Source organism: Dermochelys coriacea, chromosome 1, assembly GCF_009764565.3.
Source record: "Dermochelys coriacea isolate rDerCor1 chromosome 1, rDerCor1.pri.v4, whole genome shotgun sequence".
Taxonomy (NCBI): Eukaryota; Metazoa; Chordata; order Testudines; family Dermochelyidae; genus Dermochelys; species Dermochelys coriacea.
The window spans coordinates 30,225,580-30,248,210 of NC_050068.2; the positions used below are offsets into that span (position 1 = coordinate 30,225,580).

General features: G+C 38.6%; 1 protein-coding gene across 2 annotated transcripts in view; it reads left to right on the forward strand.

Annotated features, from left to right (window-relative positions):
• The window catches only part of CNTN5 (contactin 5), a 1,042,858-nt gene that overhangs the window by 711,202 nt on the left and 309,025 nt on the right, over positions 1-22,631 (forward strand). For both annotated transcript variants that reach the window (XM_038372749.2, XM_038372738.2), the window contains one exon: positions 16,865-16,960. In XM_038372749.2, coding sequence (XP_038228677.1) covers positions 16,865-16,960 — 96 coding nt within the window. The remainder of the gene's footprint in view (positions 1-16,864; positions 16,961-22,631) is intronic.

Genomic DNA, 22,631 nt, shown 5'->3' on the forward strand with positions numbered 1-22,631 from the left:
TGTAGACATTAATTTAATGATGTGACAAACCATTTTCTGTTCCTCTGGGCTGCCATCGTGCTTGCTCTGATTCAAAACTCAGCTCTTTAGGCTTCCTTCCATTGATTTTTACAGCCGTTGGTGGCCAAACGCTGATATGACTGCACCAGAGCAAGCCCCTAGTGTAGACAGGCTAAACCGTGATGTACACTAGTGTGGCTCACTGCTGTTTCAAGCAAGGTAAACTGCACCAGTGCAAATTGTAGTTTCTAGCATCTTTGACTGTATATAAGAGGTTACCGCTGGCGCAGCTACACCTTTACATGTGCACTGATGGCTGTAATCTAATCCCCAGGCTTTACTCACCCATTGAACTTTCCACATAAAATCAAATTCTTCCAGACTTATTCTTTAGCTGTGTCTTAATACTTTGTAATCTTGAAACCATCGATTACCACGAGCACAGATTGGGAATCATGACCCCTAAGGGGTAGCATATAGGTGTGATGCTGGCAGACCAGGTGCCAGCTCATGCCTAGGCCCCTTGCCTCACCGAACGCTAACTGGCACATAGCTGAAATTTAGTTTGCCTTAACTGTATGTTAGTATTGTTCAGATAAATATTAGAGTTGTAAAAATGTGTTTGGTGTTTAGATCTTATGAATAGCTTGTAGGATGCTGCATGCATTAGTCTTATCCCATGTTATAAAGCAAGAGCAAATGTGTGCTTTGTATACCTTTGAAAAGTGTAACTCACCAAGGAGGAAAGGAGCCTTCTGTAATGCAAATGCTGACTTCCTACAAAAGATGTTAGGTCCTGCTCAACAAGAAGGCCATTGTATCCAAGTGAGCCATTGTGAGATACCAAAGAATAAAGACTTTGTTATTAAATTAATTCCAATTCAGCAGTCTCTCTTTGGAGTCTGTTTTTGAAGCTTTTTTGTTGAAGAATTGCCACTTTTAGGTCTGTAATCGAGTGACCAAAGAGACTGAAGTGTTCTCCAACTGGTTTTTGAATGTTATAATTCTTGACATCTGATTTATGTCCATTTATTCTTTTACATAGAGACTGTCCAGTTTGGCTAATGTACATGGCAGAGGGGCATTGCTGGCACATGATGGCATATATCTCCTGTACATCTACTAATGTGATATATACCATCGTGTGCCAGCAATGTCCCTCTGCCATGTACATTGGCCAAAATGGACAGTCTCTAAGTAAAAGAATAAATGGACACAAATTCTTCAACAAAAAAACTTCAAAACCAGACTCCAATGAGAGACTGCTGAATTGGAATTAATTCGCAAACTGGATACAATTAACTTAGGCTTGAACAAAGACTGGGAGTGGATGGGTCATTACACAAAGTAAAACTATTTCCCCTTGTTTATTCCTCTCCCCCCAACACACACACTGTTCCTCACACATTCTTGTCAACTGCTGGAAATGGCCCACCTTAATTGTCACTACAAAAGGTTCCCCCCCACCCCCTCCCTCCTGCTGGTAATAGCTCACCTTACCTGATCACTCTTGTTACAGTCTGAATGGTAACACCCATTGTTTCATGTTCTCTGCGTAGATAAAATCTCCCCACTTTATTTTCCACTGCATGCATCGGATGAAGTGAGCTGTAGCTCACGAAAGCTTATGCTCAAATAAATTTGTTAGTTTCTAAAATTTCACAAGTACTCCTTTTCTTTCTACCTCAACTTTGTAAACAACTCTTATTTCTTTTTTCCTAGTTAAGAAATCTTTAGTTAGTTTACTACAGGATTGGCCACAGGTGTTGTCTTTGTTTTGAGATCTGAGATACAATTGACCATGGGCTAAATGTCAGAAGGGTAGCCAGGTTAGTCTGTATCCACAAAAACAAAGAGGAATCCAGTGGCATCTTAAAGACAAACAGATTTATTTGGGCATATGCTTTCATGGGTTAAAAGCCCACTTCTTCAGATGCATGGAGTGAAAATTACAGATACAGTCATAAATATATATTGGCACATGAAAAGAGAAGGGAGTTACCTTACAAGTGGAGAACCAATGTTGAAAGCAATTCAATCAGGGTGGATGTGGAGGTGTCAATACCAACTTCAAAAACAGACTTCAAAGAGAAACTGGAGAGCTACAATTCATTTGCAAACTTAACACCATCAATTTGGTCTTGAATAGGGACTAGGAGTGGCTGGCTCACTACAAAAGAAATTTTCCCTCTCTTGGTATTGATACCTCCTCATAAATTATTGGGAGTGGACCACATCCATCCTGACTGAATTGGCCTTCAACATTGGTTCTCCACTTGTAAGGTAACTTCCTTCTCTTCACGTGCCAATATATATTTATGCCTGTATCTGTAATATTCACTCTACATCTGAAGAAGTCGGCTTTTTACCCATGAAAGCTTATGCCCAAATAAATCTGTTAGTCTTTAAGGTGCTATCAGACTCCTCGTTGTTTTAATTGACCTGGGGTAAGTGACTGGTCCTTTGGGACTTGGAGTAACCTAAATATTTTTGTGAACTTTGGTTTAAAGAAACTATCTATCAGAAAGTCTATCTTGCCTGGATGGCAAGATAGATCAGAATCCCCAAGGGGACTCTTTGTGGCTCCATGTTAAAAGTGTTATAGTGCTTGAGTAGCTAGTAATTGTTACTTGGTCAGTGAAATCTAGGTATGGAACTGACAACCAGATTGGGGTTTGTGCCCTGCTTCTTAACTGTCTGCCCTGAGGCTGGCGCTCATGCTTTTGACCCACTCCAGATAGCATGACATTTGGCGTAGTCATGGAAGGATTCACATGCCACAGGTCAGTTGGATTTATAGATCATAGCTCGGCATTGTTAAAAGCTTAAACCTGATATTCAAAGTTTTAAAAGTTAAATATTAGTCACAGTTAGTGAACCACAATCATATGATGGTCTTGAAATGAAAGGCCTTGAAAAGTTAAGTAAGGAGAGGGGACTCTCTCATTAAAAAGAAAAAAAAAGCCCAGATCAGGAGTTGTGATCTTTGCTCATAAATTTTGACCCAGTGCCAAGCACTGTGCTGCCCCAGTGGGCACAGTGACCTCTGTATGGGAAATGACCCATTTGTAGTACCTGACAGCCCAAGAAGAATGAGCACCAGGGAATGATGGTGGAACTGTGGATCAGAGAGACTGAGGCAACCCAAGCAGCAGTCAATTCCAACAAGAAGGCACAGGAAAGAATCCACCAAAGATGAATCGCCAGGTTGAGGAGAGAGCCACTCCAGACAACATGATAACAGGTTTGGGGGGATTATGCTCACTCTCCCGTCTTTGTGGCTGGCTGGCTGGAGGGAACCCAAAACAGAGAGAAGAAGAGTCCTAGAGTGTATGTGTATATAGGGGAGTGTCAGTACTTTGAAGGAACATACCTGGAGTAAAGATCGGGACTTAATATGTCCCCCTCCAGCCCCCACCCCAAACCATAAATATTTGTCAGTGATTCACTCAATGATGATTTCTGAAAAACTCACTCCAACTGAATTGTGCTGCTGTGATATTTGTAAAAGATACCCAGAAATATAGACACAATTCAAAACTATTCAGCAGTAACTAACTCTGCTCCCATTTAAGTCAATGGATATTTTACTGTTGACCTCAGTGGAATCAACGATAGGCCAACAGTGCTTTACAAAATGCCATTGGAAAATTAGAGCTATAAATTAGATCAGTACAGTCACACAGGAAATTCTAATAACCCCACAATATACAATAACTTCCCCTCACTGACCTGGTCACACACAGTGTTCATAAAATTGACACATCTCAATATTCATTACATTGTCACATATCAGCTCACGTCACCCATTCATTATTTTCAAATTAAAAATTAAAAAGGGTTTGGCCATTGTGGATTCCATATTATATGTCTGACATCCTCCTATATGAAACATTGCTGCTTGAATCAATGCATCAAGGGACAGTACAACTGGCATTGTTTCCTTTAATCTCTAGTTTAAGAAAATATAAGTCACATGTGTCTAAAGAGTATTACAGCAGTTGGAATGGTGTTAGCAGTATAGTCTTGAATATTTTAAAATGAAACTTCTTTGTAACAGCCAGGAAAATACACTGGAGAAAATTGGAACAAGGAAAATTATCTACACGGCTTCTAAATATGAAGGAAAGATAAACAAAATGTAGAACTTTAAATAGTGTGTAGTCAAGTATTATGTATGCAGGATTTGTATAGTTCAAAAGAAGATTCTGGCACAGAGGAGTGTTTTAGAAAAAACAAAAATGAGTATTGTGTATTTCATAATGAAAGGGACAATGTTGACTGTAAAATTTGGTATGATACACAGCTGGATGTTAAAAAATATACATTACTTAATGTGAGCTCTACTTGTGTATATTTTTATTATTGAAAGTTTGACCACTTATTTAACGTGCCTTATCTGGATTTAGAGATAAACTAGAGGCATCCAACACTGAAAATCTTTTTTTTTTATTTGTGTAATTCTGTTCTGTTTTGAATTTTAAAATAAAAAAGAGTGTTGAAAGTAGAGCTGGGGAAATAGTGCAAAAAATTTCAGACTCTCCATTCAGATTTTTAAACACATTTGCTTTGACTATGTTAATGCCCCCTTTGTCTTCAGCTTCTGCAAATATTCTATCAAGTGAAATCATGGGAAAGAATACTGGTTAAAATGGTGAACCTGAAGTCATATTTTAGGAAAATTAATTTTGAATTCATAAATGGAAATATGTGTACCAGAAACCTGATTCAATGAATTGTGCTATTCCGATCAAGGAACATAGCAATGAACTGAGCTTGAATTTTGAAACTGAAATATTCATAATGAATTCTTGTAAATGATTAAAAGCTCAACACTTACTCGCAGAAGTTATTCAGTCAGTAATTTTGAATACAATTTAGGAAAATTTCAGTCTGTTCAAGAACAATTCAAAAATGTATAATATATTTCTGTGTTCTGTGAAGAGAACCAGCACAAGGCTATAAACCACTTAAGTCCCAGTTTCATACACAAACATTTTGGAACTCTACAAACTGTTACTATGGGGAGGATGATTATAATAAATTCTTACCTAGCTGGGAGCCCCATTCTGTAAAGAGTACACTACTTGTACCCTAGTAGAAAACCATAGTTTTGTAGCAAAAACCTTTACTGTCAGTCCAAAATAGCATATAATTAACATTTTAGATAAAGAATGGTATAGAAAACATTAAAACTGGGCAACAAAGTTTAACCTTGTTGGTATTTTCCCCACACTTGGATGAAAAAAATTAAAATATGATATTTATGAGATATGTTTTTTAGATTTATGCAAGCATTTTTTAAACATTAGGGTAAATTCTCAGTTACTTTACATCGTCATAAAACCATAGTAATACCATTGACTTATAAGACCCTAGATAGCTAGATTTCAATTGAGTTTGTCTGGCATAACTGAAATCAGAATTTTGTATACTGCATTGTCATATGTACAAGTTATTGTACTACAGAAATTTGAAAGACAACTGAGAAATTATGTGTTGCAGTAGTTTTGAATCAGGATTGATGAAACTTGCATACGCACATAGACACAGAAGGGTGATCAAACTGAATTAACATAACCATTAACAAATAAAACCACAGACAGCAAATACAGCAATTAACATGGTAGGTTGAACAACTAATATTCAAACTTTTTGTAATTTTCAATATTATTATTGTCATTTTGTTTTCGTTTTGTAAATAATTTCTTTATTAATTTGGAAGGTAATACTTCGTCTTCTGAATGTAGAATTCCCATTTAAGTCAATAGGAATTTCACATTCAGGTATTTTGACATCTTCATGTATAATATTGGTCAATGTTAATTTAGTTTGGCCTCTTTCCTTAAGTTTTGCTAAATTTATAAATAGAAATTAAGGAAGATAACTTTCCTCCTACTATTCAGAGCTATGGAAAGAATTGAGGTATCTTGGCTGTAGACTAAAGCCAAGTGCAATTAAAAAAAATACTTTATAGCTGGGCTACCAGTATGCACTAGATTTCTAGAGCCATATGAATTCCCATATGAATTCTTGGTCCTTTTGGAGACAGATTAATAATGAGTCATGAGAAAAATGTTGCAGAAGACTACCAATTATTTTATTAATTACCAATAGGAGGAGATTACAAGCACTAAATATTTTAATTGAATACTTTATTCTTTACGATTCACTTTTTACAAAACATTTAAGAGAAAAGTTTGTAGTATTGTATGTGGATCTCAATACAGCTAAATATTCATTTATTTCACTATTTTGAGATTGCAAAAGTATCACAACTTAATATAACTCACAATTTAAATTAAAGCTTTGGAAATTTCTTTGTAACTTCAAAATACACTATAAAGTCATACATCATTAATTTCAATATGTAACTTTTTATTGCAGAAACAGTTATTATGCTTCATTAATCACATGTTTGTATTTTCTGTTGTTTAGAGTATAAAATCAAGGCATATAATTGACTTAGCAGGTTATAATAGAATTATGACAAATATCTTTTTTTTAAAAAAAGAATTATTTCTGTATAAATCTTATGTCTAAATCTGAGTAAAGAAAGTAAAAGTCCAAACTCAAGGTCCATTCGTTTTCACCTGCCTGCTTAATATGAAGATGAGATGTCTGGCTTTTCTGTAATCATATTAAAATGAAGGTGTTTGTTCTTGGTCTGTCAGAATAATTCAGTTTTGTATTAAGGCTATTTTTTAGCTTTTTTAGCCAAGAATGCTCTCTGCATTATACATGCCTTAAACATTTCTTCAGTTTGGATCTTCATCTTTAACCATTTCATTTTAAATGTCTCCTTTTGAACTCCATCGCAAATATACACACAAACTACATTTCATTAGATTAGTACAGAAGTATCTGTACCTCAGGACTCATGTAATGTATTCATTTCTATGAAATAGCTATTACTATTAATATAATTGGGGAATATTTATCCCTCAGAGTCATATATGATGGCACCACACTTGGTTTCAGGCAGCACACATTACACTGTTTGCCTAATACAGGAGTGCAAAACTGAGAGGCAGCACAGAAAAATAAGGTAGGCCTGGAAGAACTGGACCCATCCATGGGCAGTGTAATCATCACTCTGGTCTAGGAATGGGGAAGTATTATATACAGTATATTTTGAGAGTAGAGGAGGAAGTAACATCTACGATCCCTGTGGGTTGCTGGCCCCATGGAACAGTGGTTTGCTGTGGGTTCATTTCTGCTAAAATAATGATAACCAGAGAAGAGGATGGGTCAGGCACTTGGTAATGAGCATGAAGCTTTCCACCTCCAGGTCACTGGTAGAGTTGATTGGGAATTTTCAACTACATAGTTTTTGCTGGAAAATACTAATTTGTTGAAACTGAAACTTTTTTATAGGAATGTATTAGTTTTGACTAAACTTTCATTGGGAACAGTTTTTCGGGACCAGAATAGAATTTTTGGACCATAAAAGACTGACTTTATATTCCAGTGTTCAGAGCACTAACCTGGAATGTGGGAAACCTAGGTTCAATTCCTTGGTCTGAATCAGGCAGAGCAGAGACTTGACCTTGGGGCTTCTACTTCTTAGGGGAGTGGCCTAAGCACTGGGCTATTGACTATTCTGAGGTGGGAGTGTGCTGTCTCTCTCTCTCATTTTTCACAAAAAAATGTTGACAGTTTTCAGTTTCATCCTGACATGGAATGGAAAATCATTTGAAATCTCAAAAATATTTTGTGAGATGGGAAAACTGTTTCCTGCCCAGCCCAAGTCACCAGTTCAAATCCAGACCAAGTCAAAAGAAATGTCTATCTGACATCACTTTAGAAGCCTATTTCAAATTAGTTGTTGGTCTTATTCCAGTTCTTGATGGACAATTGTCAACACTACAAAATCCTACCTCTCCTTTTGTCCCCTTCACTTATCTCAGCAGCAGACAGGACAAAGAAGTAATGAGCATGGAGATTGAATGATCCCTGTACATGCAGAGGTGGTAATGTCAGGTTAGACTCAAGGTACATTGGCAGGGCAGTATGTAAAAGGTAAAACGGCTGAGGCATTTGATGTGTGTGTTCTTATGGCTAAACAGAGAAATTCAGTCTCCACTGCTGTCTATCTGGCATCTTTATTAATCACTAAATTTGTTTACCAAAATTAATATACAGATTGAGACTTCTGTGGTCTTTCCTTTAATGGTATCTGATTTGCTTACAGTTAATGAGGCAAGTTCTGGAGCAATTTACTATGCATTCATGACATCACTCTGTAAAATGCAAGGGCTTTAAATGATGCACAGTTAATTTTCTTATGCAGTATACTCTCTTTAAAAAGGGGATATACACATGTAAAATGCAAAATATATTAAGCATCAGAATGGCACATAAGTTCTTTTTTTGTTGTTGTTGCTTTGATTTTCTGTTCACAAACTCTGCTTAATGGAAATATTTCCAACTGAACTACTGATCTTGGAGAAATATGGCCAAAGGAGAGAGATTCTCATAAGATGGTTCTCTGTTCATTGAATTCCTCATTAAGCTATCTCCTGTTTACAATAACATAAAATCTTAGTCTCTAAGGTGCCACAAGTACTCCTTTTCTTTTTGCGAATACAGACTAACACGGCTGCTACTCTTAAACCTGTCATAAAATCTTCAGTGACTACAGTTGGGCATCCCTCTAGTCTATAGAATAATTTCTCATATAAGAGAACTGCTTCATTCAACCTTTATCCATGTATGTATACACCTATGCATAATTAATTTGCTTATTTTATTTTTTTAAATGATGCATTCCATTTATTATCCATAGATTTTGGAAATGGTGGGGGTCATGACTCACATGGCTCGAAGTCATGCAACTAAAACCTCAGGCCCTGCTTTGAAAATGTAGAGTAGGTGTTATCTTGGCACTAATGCTCAGATAAGGGTAAACAAAACTAATATCTCAGGTACATAAACTGAACACCAATAGAGCACAGAAATATATTTTCTTATCCGTGAGCCATGTATCTCATCGCACGCTTTGGCTAGGTGCATTCTTTAGAGGGTGTCTGATTTATTCTGATACTGCAGTTATTGATTGCCATTGCAGGCAAAATACTAGACTTGATGACTAATGGTCTGAAAAAGTCTTGTGGTTCCTACGCTCCTAATACTAACACTTTATTCAGTCTTCTATTTTTCTTGAAAAATAGAATAGCAAATAAGTGGTTTGTTAGTAGCTGATCTTCTTTTGTTTAAATGTAAATTTATAACCAAGATTTGTATGGTTAATATTTAACAAAAGGGTATTAACATTCCCTTTCATTCATCTCATCTACCTCAAAGTAATTATTATAACAAGGGGAGATTTCTTACATCATTCTGCAACTCCCCATTATTTCTATGTTTTTTTAAAGCATTTGTAGTATTTACTTTATAGCCAAACCTGCACTCTAACACTATATTCCAGTACCATACATTGACTAACAACAACCCTTCTGGTAACATAAGTGCAATTACATTACTTGTTACTCAAAAGATTTAACTAGTAAGTAATCAAGTGGACTGAAACTGGAACCTTATATTACCCTCCCTACCCCCTTGAACTTCATTGGTTTGACTAAAAGGGAACCTGGGTCCTAAAAACCCATTCATCGAATCTTAGAATATCAGGGTTGGAAGGGACCTCAGAGGTCATCTAGTCCAACGACAGCTCAAAGCAGGACCGATCCCCAACTAAACCATCCTAGCCAGGGCTTTGTCAAGCCTGACCTTAAAAACTTCCAAGGAAGGAGATTCCACCACCTCCCTAGGTAACACATTCCAGTGCTTCACCACCCTCCTAGGAAAAAGTTTTACCTAATATCCAACCTAAACCTTCCCCACTGCAACTTGAGACCATTATTCCTTGTTCTGTCATCTGCTAGCACTGAGGACAGTCTAGATCCATCCTCTTCGGAACCCCCTTTCAGGTAATTGAAAACAGCTATCAAATCCCCCTGCATTCTTCTCTTCCGCAGACTAAACAATCCCAGTTCCCTCAGCTTCTCCTCATAAGTCATGTGTTCCAGTCCCCTAATCATTTTTGTTGCCCTCCACTGGATGTTTTCCAATTTTTTCACATCCTTCTTGTAGTGTGGGCCCCAGAACTGGACACAGTACTCCAGATGAGGCCTCACCAATAGAGGGGAATAATTGTTGAATAGAGGGGAATAATCACATCCCTCGATCTGCTGGCAATGCCCCTACTTATACGGCCCATGATGCCATTAGCCTTCTTGGCAACGAGGGCACACTGTTGACTCAATCCAGCTTCTTGTCCACTGTAACCCCTAGGTCCTTTTCTGCAGAACTGCTGCCTAGCCATTTGGTCGCTAGTCTATAGCATTACACAGGATTCTTCCGTCCTAAATGCAGGACTCTGCACTTATCCTTGTTGAACCTCATCATATTTCTTTTGGACCAATCCTCTAATTTGTCTAGGTCCCTCTGTATCCTATCCCTACTCTGCAGCGTATCTACCTCTCCTCCCAGTTTAGTGTCATCTGCAAACTTCCTGAGGGTGCAATCCATGCCATCCTCCAGATCATTAATGAAGATATTGAACAAAACCAGCCCCAGGATCGACCCTTGGGGCACTCCGCTTGATACTGGCTGCCAACTAGACATGGAACCTTTGATCACTACCTGTTGAGCCCAACAATCTAGCCAGCTTTCTATCCACCTAGTTTCTTTTTTTGCAAAATTGTAACCTGACTATTGAGTTCTTTTCTTTTTTTTGTGTGTGGCGGGTGGGAATCTTCCCATTACAAAAAAAAGACGAACCTCAAACCTTTTATCCAAAAGACACTTATTACTAGAGCTAGTTGGAAAATGGGTTTTATTTCTATGGAAAACTTTTTATTTCTGTGGAAAATGTTTTTGGCAAAAAAGCAATCACCAAAATATTTCAGCTTCGAACCAAAATATTTCAATTCTGAAATACTGCCACATTTCCTTATGGGAGATATAATTTAGGTGCATCATGGGAAATGAAAAATGGCTGGCCCTTAGTAGAAAGGCTGGTATCAAGAGGAACCTAAACTCAAATTCCTGTGAGGCAATGCCATGGCATTTCAGAATCAAAATATTTCAGTTTTCTACTGCAATATTTTACTTATCAGTTTTTGAATGAAAAGTGGAATATTTCTGCAGAAGACAGACACTTTTTACAAAATATTTCAATGTATTGAAAAACCTAATTTTCCAATGAAAAAAAAGTTTTGACAGAAAATTTTCAACCAGTCCTACTCATTACACTGAAGATTGGTGTTCCAAAAGATACAATCTGCCATCTTGGCCAGAACTCTAGAACTAACTATCAGGGATCAGCCCTTACACGAATCAGAATCCAGAGTATGAGGCTGATATAACTTATTTTCTTTCAATTATCTAATTTTCCTACAAAGATGAGAGAGTTATGAAAAAAACGGTGTGACTTTTGTAGCATGTGTAGAATCAAAAAGATTCAGAAAAGCAGACATACAAAAAGGATGTCAGGTAGTCTTTGTTAAATCATCCCTGTAATGATGTCAGCAGGAATCATTAGCATAATTGTTTTTTCCAAAATCATAGGCATTCTTGTTTCTGATTACTTCTGTTCCTGTACATAGAGAATATGGTATGGGTATATCTCATAGTGCTTAGCTCCTCTGGATTCAGAACATGTTCTCCTTTTCAAAATATGTTGAAACCACAACAAATCAATTCTAGATCTATCTGAATTTTAAATTCAGTGAGGTTTGCAAAGGCATATCATTTGAATCTCTAATCTCAGAACAAGTCAAACTACACAATTTAGGGAGCTCACTGATCTTTTCATTGACAGTAGTTTCATCAGGTTCTCATTGGAAGGAAGCCAAGAACAATGATTATAATGAGCAGTTAGGGTTTGTGTGTTGCTCATTTTATCTAGGAAACGGAGATGGATCTGAAGCCTCAAATACTGAGGGATCAGGACTTTTTACATCTCATCTTGAAGTCAGCACCATTCTGTGGCACCTAGCTTATTTTTTCTTGGAGGTTTTCCATCCCACTAATCAGGCCTGACCCTGCTTAGCTCCTTATAAAGGATGAGATCACAACCTGAGGAGACATGTTGCTTCTCACTCCGGAAGTGGATGCATTTCAGTATAAGTGTCTACATAAAGTGTTCCAGAACCTTTCTGGATAAATGTAGCTTATATAAATCAGTATAAATCAAATGGATAAACACATATGTTTTTGAACTAAATATTAAACTAATTGGCACATGAAATTACAAGCCCAACAGCAAAGGTTTTAAATGAATCTGTAAACTCGGTGTTTGTATCCTGTGACTGGAGAATTGCAAATATAGGTACCTATATTTAAGAAAGGGAAAAGAAGGGGTCTGGGAAACTACCAACCTGTTAGTTTGACCTCAGTTGTATGCAAGGACTTAGAACAAATTTTGAAAGATAGAGCAGTTAAGGACCTAGAAATAAATGATATTTGGTATAAAATACAATATAATTTTACAAAAGATAGAACAGGGCAGACCAACCTGATCCTTTTCTATGAGAAGATAATCAAGAAATGAAGTAGATCTGATCTAGCTGGATTTCAGTAAAGCATTTGATGCAGTTCTATAGGGAAAATTATTAGTTAAATTGGAAGATGGAGATTAATGTGAGAATCAAAAAGTAGGTAAGGAACTGGTTTAAGGGGAAACTGCAACATGTCTTATTGAAAGGTGAGGTTATAAATGGAGTTTCTCCAAGATCGGTCCTGGGACCAATCTTATTTAATGTTTTCAGAAATTACTTTGGCACAGAAAGTGGGAGTGTGCTCATAAAATTTGCAGAAGACCCAACTGGGAGGCATTACCAATACAGAGGAAAACTGGAATATCGTACAAGAAGATCTGGACAACCTTTAAAACTGGAGTAATAGAAATGAAATGAAATTTAATAGTGCAAACTGCAAAGTCATGCACTTAGAGACTAATAACAAGAATTTTTGCTATGTGCTGGGGACATGCCAGATGGAAGTGACAGAGGAGAAAGAACTGGGTGTATTGGTCAACCACAGGATGACTATGAGTTGCCAATGTGATGCAGCCATGGAAAGGCTAAAACAATACTAAAATGCATTAGGTGAGGTATTTTCAGTAGAGACAGGGAAGTGTTATTACCATTGTACTGGTTAGACCTCTGGTGAGACCTCATCTGGAATACAGGGTGCAGTTCTGGTCTCCTTAGTTTAAGAAATAAATTCTAGCTGGAACAGGTGTAGAGAAGGGCTATTAGGATGATCAGAGGAATGGAGAACCTACCTTATGGGAGGAGACTTAAGGAGCTTGGCTTGTTTAGCCTAACAAAAAAAAAAAAGACAAAGGTTGAGTGGAGTTATGATTGCTCTTTAAAAATACATCAGTGGGGTATACATCAGGGAAGGAGAGGGATTATTTAAGTTAAGGACCAATGTTGGCACAAGAACAAATTGATTTAAATTAGCCATCAATGAGTTTAAGTTTGAAATGAGATGAAGGTTTCCTACCATCAGAGGAGTGAAGTTCTGGAGTAGCCTCCCAAAGGGAATAATGGGGACAAAAAACATAATTCTTTGAAGACTGATAAATTTATGGGATAGGCCCATCCACAACTACTATTAGTAACTATCCTAAATGGCAGATGATGGGACACCAGATGGAGAGGGTTTTGAGTTACTACAGAGAATTCTTTCCCAGGTGTCTAGCTGGTGGGTCTTGCTCACATGATTAGGGCCTCACTGATTACCATATTTGGGGTCAAGAAGGAATTGCCCCAAGTCAGAATGGCAAAGCCCCTTCCTCCGCAGCCTGGGGCATGGGTCACTTGGTGATGTGAACTAGAGTAGATGGTGGATTTTCCATAACTTGAAGTCATTAAATCAAGATTTGAGGACTTCAGTAACTCAGTCAGAGATTATGGGCCTATTGCAGCAGTGGATGGGTGAAGTTCTGTGGCCTGCAATGTGCAGGAGGTCAGACTAGAGTCAGGGGTAGTCAACAGGTGGACCACGGGCCAAATCCAGACTGCCAGATGCTTTTGAATGGACCGCAAAATCTTTTTATTTCCTTATTATTGTCATTATTGTTATTATTTTTGTATTTTTTTCTCTGGAATCTGGATCTTGACTATACCTTGACCAAGAAATTTGGACCTTAACAAAAATAATTGATTACTACTGACACTAGATGATCATCACAGTCCCTTCTGGCCTTAAAATCTAGGCATCTAAGGAGCACCTGATGGAGAACTCCCTGAAATCCACTTCCCTTGTTAGGTCATACTTTGAGAAATCATCTTTCAGAAAGCTGGATCCCAGACAGTTTAATTCTCTGGCGATAATAGCCAATACCTTGATCTATACCCATAAGTGAATAGGTGCTTCAATAGATCATTGAGCCCCATATGACAAATACTTCTTCCGGCTCATTATACTCCTATGTTCAGGAACTTCATGCTGCAGCAGTGGAAGCTTCTGAGTCCTCGTTGAGCGTATCCTGTAGCAGATTATATTGCAGTAATCTAGCCATGATCCACATCAGAGAGGAATGTTCATAGCCTCCAGATCAACCACAGGCAAATAACAGTACACATAGGATGTTTGTCACTTGAGACTCCACGATGACTAATAGTTCTAATATGACCCCATGACCACAAATCTACCATAGTTACTTCCCTGTAAATATTCAAGTTATACCTATGAAGTTTGACTCTAGATCCAGCTCTAAAGGCCCCTGTAATTCAAGGAGGAGTCAGATCTTCTGTATGAAAGGTAGTCTATAAATATAAGCTATTCATAACTAGAGCTGGTCATAATATTTTCATCAGAACAATTTTTCATCAGAAAAAGTTGTTTCAACAAAACCAAACTTTTTAAAGAAATTGTATTTCAACAAAATTTTTGATGAAAGGAAAATATTTCAGAATGACATATCTTTCATTTTGGAAAAAAATTGTTTTGGAAAATTTCAAAGTTGTTTCAAATTTCAAAATTGTGTTTTACATTTTATGTTATGATTTTTGATGTTTTTTTTAATTTTCATATTATTGTCATTATTCATGTTTGTTTTGTAATGAAACAGTTTGATACAAATAGGAGACGCATTGATCTAGAAAAGAAGATAACATGTTTCAATCATTATTAACCCTGACTGACAACTGCATTAATCAGTACTAGCAACTGCCCTTTATAATATGAACAATAAAATAAAACTAATAGACTATTTCAACTCTGTTATATGATGACCTCATAATAATTGTGCATAATATCCATTATTGCATATGTGCTATTAATGTTAAAAATAATATAAAATGAAAAAAATCAAAGCAAAATTTCAAAATGTTATGAAATGAAACTTTTCCAAAATGACAAAAATTTACAGGATGCTTGTTTTGCAAAATATTTTGAAAAATCTTGTTTTCATTCAGATTTGTAACAGAAAAATATTTAAAATGTTGACATTTTCCATGAATCAGAAATAGTGAGTTTCAATCAGCTCTCTTCATCGTCAGGCACTGCAGCTTCACTCAAAAGTTTAGTGGGGGAAGTGAAATTCAATTTCAGTTGCTGGGAGAAATTTAGGGAGGCAAAATGTAGTTACCCAAAACTGGATTATGACTTGGATACTGGAGAAACTATATGAGAAAGAGTATTAAAAATAAACCTGCTATATAGCAGATTTACTTATAGAGCCATGGAAGCGGATTCTCCTTCCCACGTATAACAATGTATTGTACACAATATTATTTGGATGACACATTAACAACCCTCTATAGGCTGCAGATTAGACACAAGGCAGCCTCTTCACCTTTATTTCTCTTTTTCTATGCATGAAACTGATAAATATAGGAGAGGGAGAGGAATTATTTAAGCTCAGCACCAATGTGGACACAAGAACAAATGGGTATAAACTGGCCACCAGGAAGTTTAGACTTGAAATCAGACGAAGGTTTTTAACCATCAGAGGAGTGAAGTTTTGGAATAACCTTCCAAGGGAAGCAGTGGGGGCAAAAGATCTACCTGGTTTTAAGATTCTACTCAATAAGTTTATGGAGGAGATGGTATGATGGGATAATGGGATTTTGGTAAGTAATTGATCTTTAGATATTCAGGGTAAATAGGCCAAATCCCCTGAGATGGGATATTAGATGGATGGGATCTGAGTTACTATAGAAAATTCTTTCCTGGGTATCTGGCTGGTGAATCTTGCCCATGTGCTCAGGGTTTAGCTGATTGCCATATTTGGGGTCGGGAAGGAATTTTCCTCCAGGGCAGATTGGAGAGGCCCTGGAGGTTTTTTTTGCCTTCCTCTGTAGCATGGGGCATGGTTGACTGGAGGGAGGCTTCTCTGCTCCTTGAAGTTTTGAACCATGATTTAAGGACTTCAATAGCTCAGACATGGGTGAGGTTTTTCATAGGAGTGGGTGGGTGACATTCTGTGGCCTGCGCTGTGCAGGAGGTCGGACTAGATGATCAGAATGGTCCCTTCTGACCTTAGTATCTATGAATCTATGAATCTATGAAAGTCTTTTATCAGTGAAGGAAATCAATAAAGAGGAAATGGTAAAAAGAAATAAAAGAGCTATTAAATGTCTGTTATAAATGGTACACTGCCTAATACTTTTCCACTTACACCATATCCATGCATGGTGAGGAGCAATAAACAGTGTTAAAGTAATGTAAAAATCTTTGCAGTAGAAATAGATTTATTTTTAAAGATCCTCCTATCATAGATTAAGAAATGAAAATAAGGTACTGTCAGCATTGTAAAAAGAAATAAAGTGTAAATCACATTAGCAGCAAAATTAAATAACTTCCCTTTCCATGCAACTAAAATGTTGTGTTATGTTGACAGATCTGGGAAATTTTAGTGGCCGGACAAGAAGCACAGTCTCTGTACGAGAAGGTCAAGGGGTTGTTCTGATGTGCTCTCCTCCACTTCATTCACCAGGTACAGTAGGCTTCATTTTGTATTGATACTGCTCTGTTTTACTGTCTGCTCATTATTTTCGAACATGTTTGACTAAAACTTGAAAGGTGAAATATGCACAGTTCTGCTGACAGTTCTTGGAGTACCAAAGGAGTAATTAAAGATCATATACTGTAAATGCCATTGAGTAGGCAGGGTTTCTGGGATAAGATTGTCCTATTCCCACTATTACTGTTGACTGTAACAGCAATAGTCTTCATAACACCAGTGAGTAATATGCTGCCTTTGGGTCACAGAAGGTGATTTCTTTTAGAGTTTAGAAGCCTTCAAAAATTTCTTCCAAATGTCAGTGCTGAGATACAGTTGTTGAATACAAATTGACTTTTGTTTTGACTAGTACAGCCATGATTTTGGTTGCATTCCCTTGCTGCATAGCTTTGTTTCCAGCACAACCGCATCATTGCTAGAAGTCAGAAATAATCATAAATCCCAAGAAACGGATCCATCTGAAACTTTCCAAACAAAAGCTTAGAAAAATGCCAATGTGGTTATGTTTTTCCTTCTCAAACTCATTCTCCTGCAGAGGGTGTGTGGATGGGTAAATAATTTTTATAGAAAGTCTGACATTTGCACACTATATATTCAGGGGTAATTCCTGGAGAAACTTTAGATAATTCAATAACTTTCTTGTCCATAGACATTGTAAAATAGTTCTTTTTCCTACTTGGGCTTGAGTTCCATGTTTAGAAGAGATTTGTTTCTTTGTTCATATAACAGTCCTAGAGAGAAGTTATACTGTGTAGAAAGAAGAGCTTTCAGAGGAAAGGTTAAACCAAAGGGTGGACAATCCTGTTTAATTTGATAGAACAGAGTTTGGGTTTGTTTAGGGGTTTTTGTTTTGTTTTGGTGGTGTTTTTTTCTTTTGTTGGAGGGGCTGCAGGTGGGGTTGGTTTCCACAGCACTGGACTGATTTCCAACTATCTGTCCTACACCTCTCGAAAAGCTCACTGCTCTTTTCTGGGCCCATTCTTCAGTTGCTCATATGTTTTAATGGTTTCTTCTAATCTAGGATGCCATAGTATCTAAGCAATTAGCTCCTTTTCATTCAATTCGATTGTGCAGTACTGCGACATCATTACTACATATGAGAATTCAGTGAGGAGAAGGAGTGAGGCAATTCCAGCACATAGACAGGTACTGGGTCTGGCTTCACAATACCGGCAGAGACTGAGAGGACAGAGGGAATTGGTCATTGCTGCATTCATAAGCCACCCCACTCTTTACCATCTATCATTTCCCAAAACACCTCATCTTCCTACATGCTACCCAAACGCATGCCCTTCATATGTTTTCCCAATAATTATGCCTCCAGCTATGCCTGTCCAAATCTTCTGAAGGGTAAAAGAATGGCACAGGTGTTAAGAGTTACTCCTGAGGGCATTCTGCACCAAAAAAATAAAAATTCTGTGCACAATATTTTAAAATTCTGCAAGTTGTATTTATCAATAAATGCAGAGGTTCCAGCATGGCAGTGAGGAGGACAGGCCACTGGCTGTATGAAGGTGGGAAATCACCCTGCAGCCAGTCCTCCCTCCACCCTCAGGACACAGACTCAATGGTAAGGCTGTATCTGACCCTGACACAGCATAAGTCCTGGGCCTGCCCCAGAAACACCCTGTGTCCTGCGCCTCGGGCGCCAGGTGCACCAGGTGTGGGGCCGGCAGTCTCAACCAGGCAGGATCCAAGTGTGGAAGGACTCAGTGTGGGGGGATCCAGGAGTGAGGTGAGAGGATTCTGGGTGGGACAATCTGGGTGCAGGCAGCTCAATGTGGGGTCTAGGTGTGAGGGGATCTGGATACACAGAGTCTCGTGGGGGCGCTTTCCAAGTGCAGGGGCAATGGGACTCTGCAGGGGCTTCTAGATGAAAGTGGTTGGGGGCTCAGTGGTGCGGTCTGGGTTTGGGGGTCTCTTCAGGGAGATCTAGGTGCTGGGGGAGTGGGGCTTGGTGGGGGTCTGGATGCAGCTAGTTTAGTGTCAGTGGCATCGGCATCTGGATGTGCGGGCTCAGTGTGGTGCAGGAGGGTGGGACTCATCAGGGTGGGTGTTTGAGTGCAGGGAGCTCAGTGGGGGGGGGTGGTATGGCTGCAGGCATGGGAGTCGAGGTGCAAGGGGGCTCCAGATGCCAGAGTTGAGGTTCAGTCGGGTGGGGTTCTGATATGAAGGGCGAGGGGGGTTCTGGATGTACGGGGTGAGGCTTAGCCAGGGTGTCTGGGTATGGGAGGTCCAGATGCACAGGGGTTGGGTGGACAGGGAGCAGCTCCCCTAACAGTGACCCCACCCCCCTCAGCTGAGGAGCGATGGGGGGCAGGAAGCAGGGCAGAATGCTGAGCTTCCTGCAGCTGGGGAAGGCTTCTGGGGGTTGGCCTGACAAAGCCCCAGCCACTCCTTGAAGGGGAAGGGGAAGTTCCATCCTCTCCTGCCTCCAGCCCAGCTGGGACTAGCAGCTGCTCTTGCTCAGGGTAGGAGACAAAGGTCTGAGGTGGAATGTCAAATCTAATCACTCCCCACATCCTCTTAAGCAATGCCTCCAACAAAAGGGTCCTACTCCTCCATCCTTAAGTTAGTGAGACTGCTCGCTTGAGTAACTGCTCACCAGCATGAATAAGAATTGCACAGTTGGGACCTTTAAAGCCAGTGATGGTATTGTAGTGGCAGGGCACAAATGACTCTGTGAAGAACAGGGATGAAAGAAATACTGGTTAATGAATTTAACTTGTTTTCACATATGAGAAAAAGTCAGTGTGATTAAATAACACACACTTGATTCACACAGGTTACCAGTTCCTTCAGACAAGTCTGAGCTATTGTGCAAGGCACCAGTCGGTGGGGAATACTTTTTATCAACTGCTTGCCAATCTCCAAACAAGACTGCTGAACAATTGATAAAAATACTAAACATATTTCTTTTCAGAGGGCTTTGCAATATAATCACAGAGTTGTTTTCATATGCATATAGGTTATTCTGGTTATTAATGTATTTTTGCTTTGATGTGTTATCCAGGGATGATGATGATGATGATGATTAAAAACCCCAAAGAAACAAAAATGAAGAAAATGAAATGTGTTTTTAAATAAATCATGTGATTAGTTGTACAGTTTCTTGTTCCAAATAATTTCCATATGAAATGAGCACAAAATACCCCTCTAAAATAAAGTTGCCAACTGTAGCGCCATAAACCTGTGTGGGATGTTGAGCAAAGTCAGAGGGCAGGAGAATGACACTGAGTTTTGACTTGCATTAACAAGTCCGTTTTTCAGGGTTCCTTTCACAGGAGATCACTGAATGGCAAAATGAAATGAACCTTTCTCAGGCTATCAGGATGGGAAAGAGGTTTTTTTTCTGTAGGGGTGCCTTCCCCACATATTGAAATGGAAAAAAATATCAGGAAACTGATTTTGGATACGTACATTCCTTCTGAAGACAAAACTCTACTGAAAAAAAAAGGACTACTTGTGTCATCTTAGAGACTAACAAATTTATTTGAGCATAAGCTTTTGTGAGCTACAGCTCACTTCATCATGAGCTCACGAAAGCTTATGCTCAAATAAATTTGTTAGTCTCTAAGGTGCCACAAGTACTCCTTTTCTTTTTGCGAATACAGATTAACATGGCTGCTACTCTGAAAACTCTACTGATGGACTCTTTTTAGGCCATCATTCCCAGGATACTTCCTACATCTTCAGAGGACTCCCTATACCATTTCAGTTTATCCCTCTCCAGCAGCTTTGACAATTAACTCAAAATATTTAATTGCTTCCTCACCTGGTGTGGCCATCCTGCCTAGATAAACTAATTCCTCTCCCTCCATGTGCCTTCTTATGTTAACTCTCTCTGATAGATGCTCATCAGTTTTAGTCTCCTGAAATGACAGCCTTTGTTCAGTGAATCTATTTTAAGAGGCCTTTGCTGAATTTTTTCTATGGACAATAGTATGGTTCTTTATTGTGACTTTCTAAAGCATGCAAATATGGGTCTTTATTCAGTCATTTAATTGTCTTAATTACAAGGCTCGCTATAGTGAGATTAAAAATGAATGGAAGATTTTATCCTTATTTACATTTTCCCCCCGCAGAATTAATGCTTTCAGTTGGCCCTTTTAATGCTTATCTTCAAAGCTTTTAGTATCTACTTAATAGAGAATGTGTATTCTCATTGTTAAAATTACAGCAGTCTTTCCGTACTACATTCTGTGAACATGAAAAGCAGATGCATGCTTCTTCCTGCCTCAAAGGGATATTGCCATCTGCAAATGATGCTGCTTTTACAGTCTTTCCACATAACAGCTATACAGATGTTAAATTGCCAGGAGATTTATATACACAGAGAACCTGAAACAATGGGTGTTACCATTTCCCATAGAAACAACTGCCTTTGTAATACTGAAAGAAAAGCATAAAAAGATGCAGTTTATGGCACTGTTTCCAAATAGGGAAAAACTAGATTTGTCTTTTAGAAAAGATATAAAAGTTACAATTTAACATCTTACAGAGTAGCAGCCGTGTTAGTCTGTATCCTCAAAAAGAAAAGGTGTACTTGTGGCACCTTAGAAACTAACAAATTTATTTGAGCATAAGCTTTCGTGAGCTACAGCTCACTTCATCGGATGCATTCAGTGAAAAATACAGTGGGGAGATTTATATACATAGAGAACATGAAACAATGGGTGTTAGCATACACACTGTAATGAGAGTGATCAGGTAAGGTGAGCTATTACCAGCAGGAGAGCGGGGTGGGGGGGAAACCTTTTGTAGTGATAATCAAGATGGGCCATTTCCAGCAGTTGACAAGAACATCTGAGGAACCGGGGGGGGGGGGGAATAAACATGGGGAAATAGTTTTACTTTGTGTAATGACCCATCCACTCCCAGTCTTTATTCAAGCCTAATTTAATTGTATCCAGTTTGCAAATTAATTCCAATTCAGCATTCTCTCGTTGGAGTCTGTTTTTGAAGTTTTTTTGTTGAAGAATTGCCACTTTTAGGTCTGTAATCGAGTGACCAAAGAGATTGAAGTATTCTCCGACTGATTTTTGAATGTTATAATTTTTGACGTCTGATTTGTGTCCATTTATTCTTTTACGTAGAGTCTGTCCAGTTTGACCAGTGTACATGATGGCTAGTGGCAATCACCTTCAACCCCCAACTAAAACCTCTCCAACACATCATCAAAGATCTACAACCTATCCTGAAAGATGACCCATCACTCTCACAGATCTTGGGAGACAGGCCAGTTCTTGCTTACAGACAGCCCCTCAACCTGAAGCAAATACTCATCAGCAACCACACAACAGAACCACTAACTCAGAAACCTATCCTTACAACAAAACCCGTTGCCAACTGTGTCCACATCTCTATTCAGGAGACACCATCATAGGGCCTAATCACATCAGCCACACTATCAGAGGCTCATTCATCTGCACATCTACCAATATGATATATGCCATCGTGTGCAAGGAATGCCCCTCTGCCCCCCAGTTCCTAAGATGTTCTTGTCAACCTCTGGAAATGACCCACCTTGATTTTCACTACAAAAGGCTTCCTCCCCCCCACCCCCGCTCTCCTGCTGGTAATAGCTCACCTTACCTGATCACTCTCATTACAGTGTGTATGGTAACACCCATTGTTTCATGTT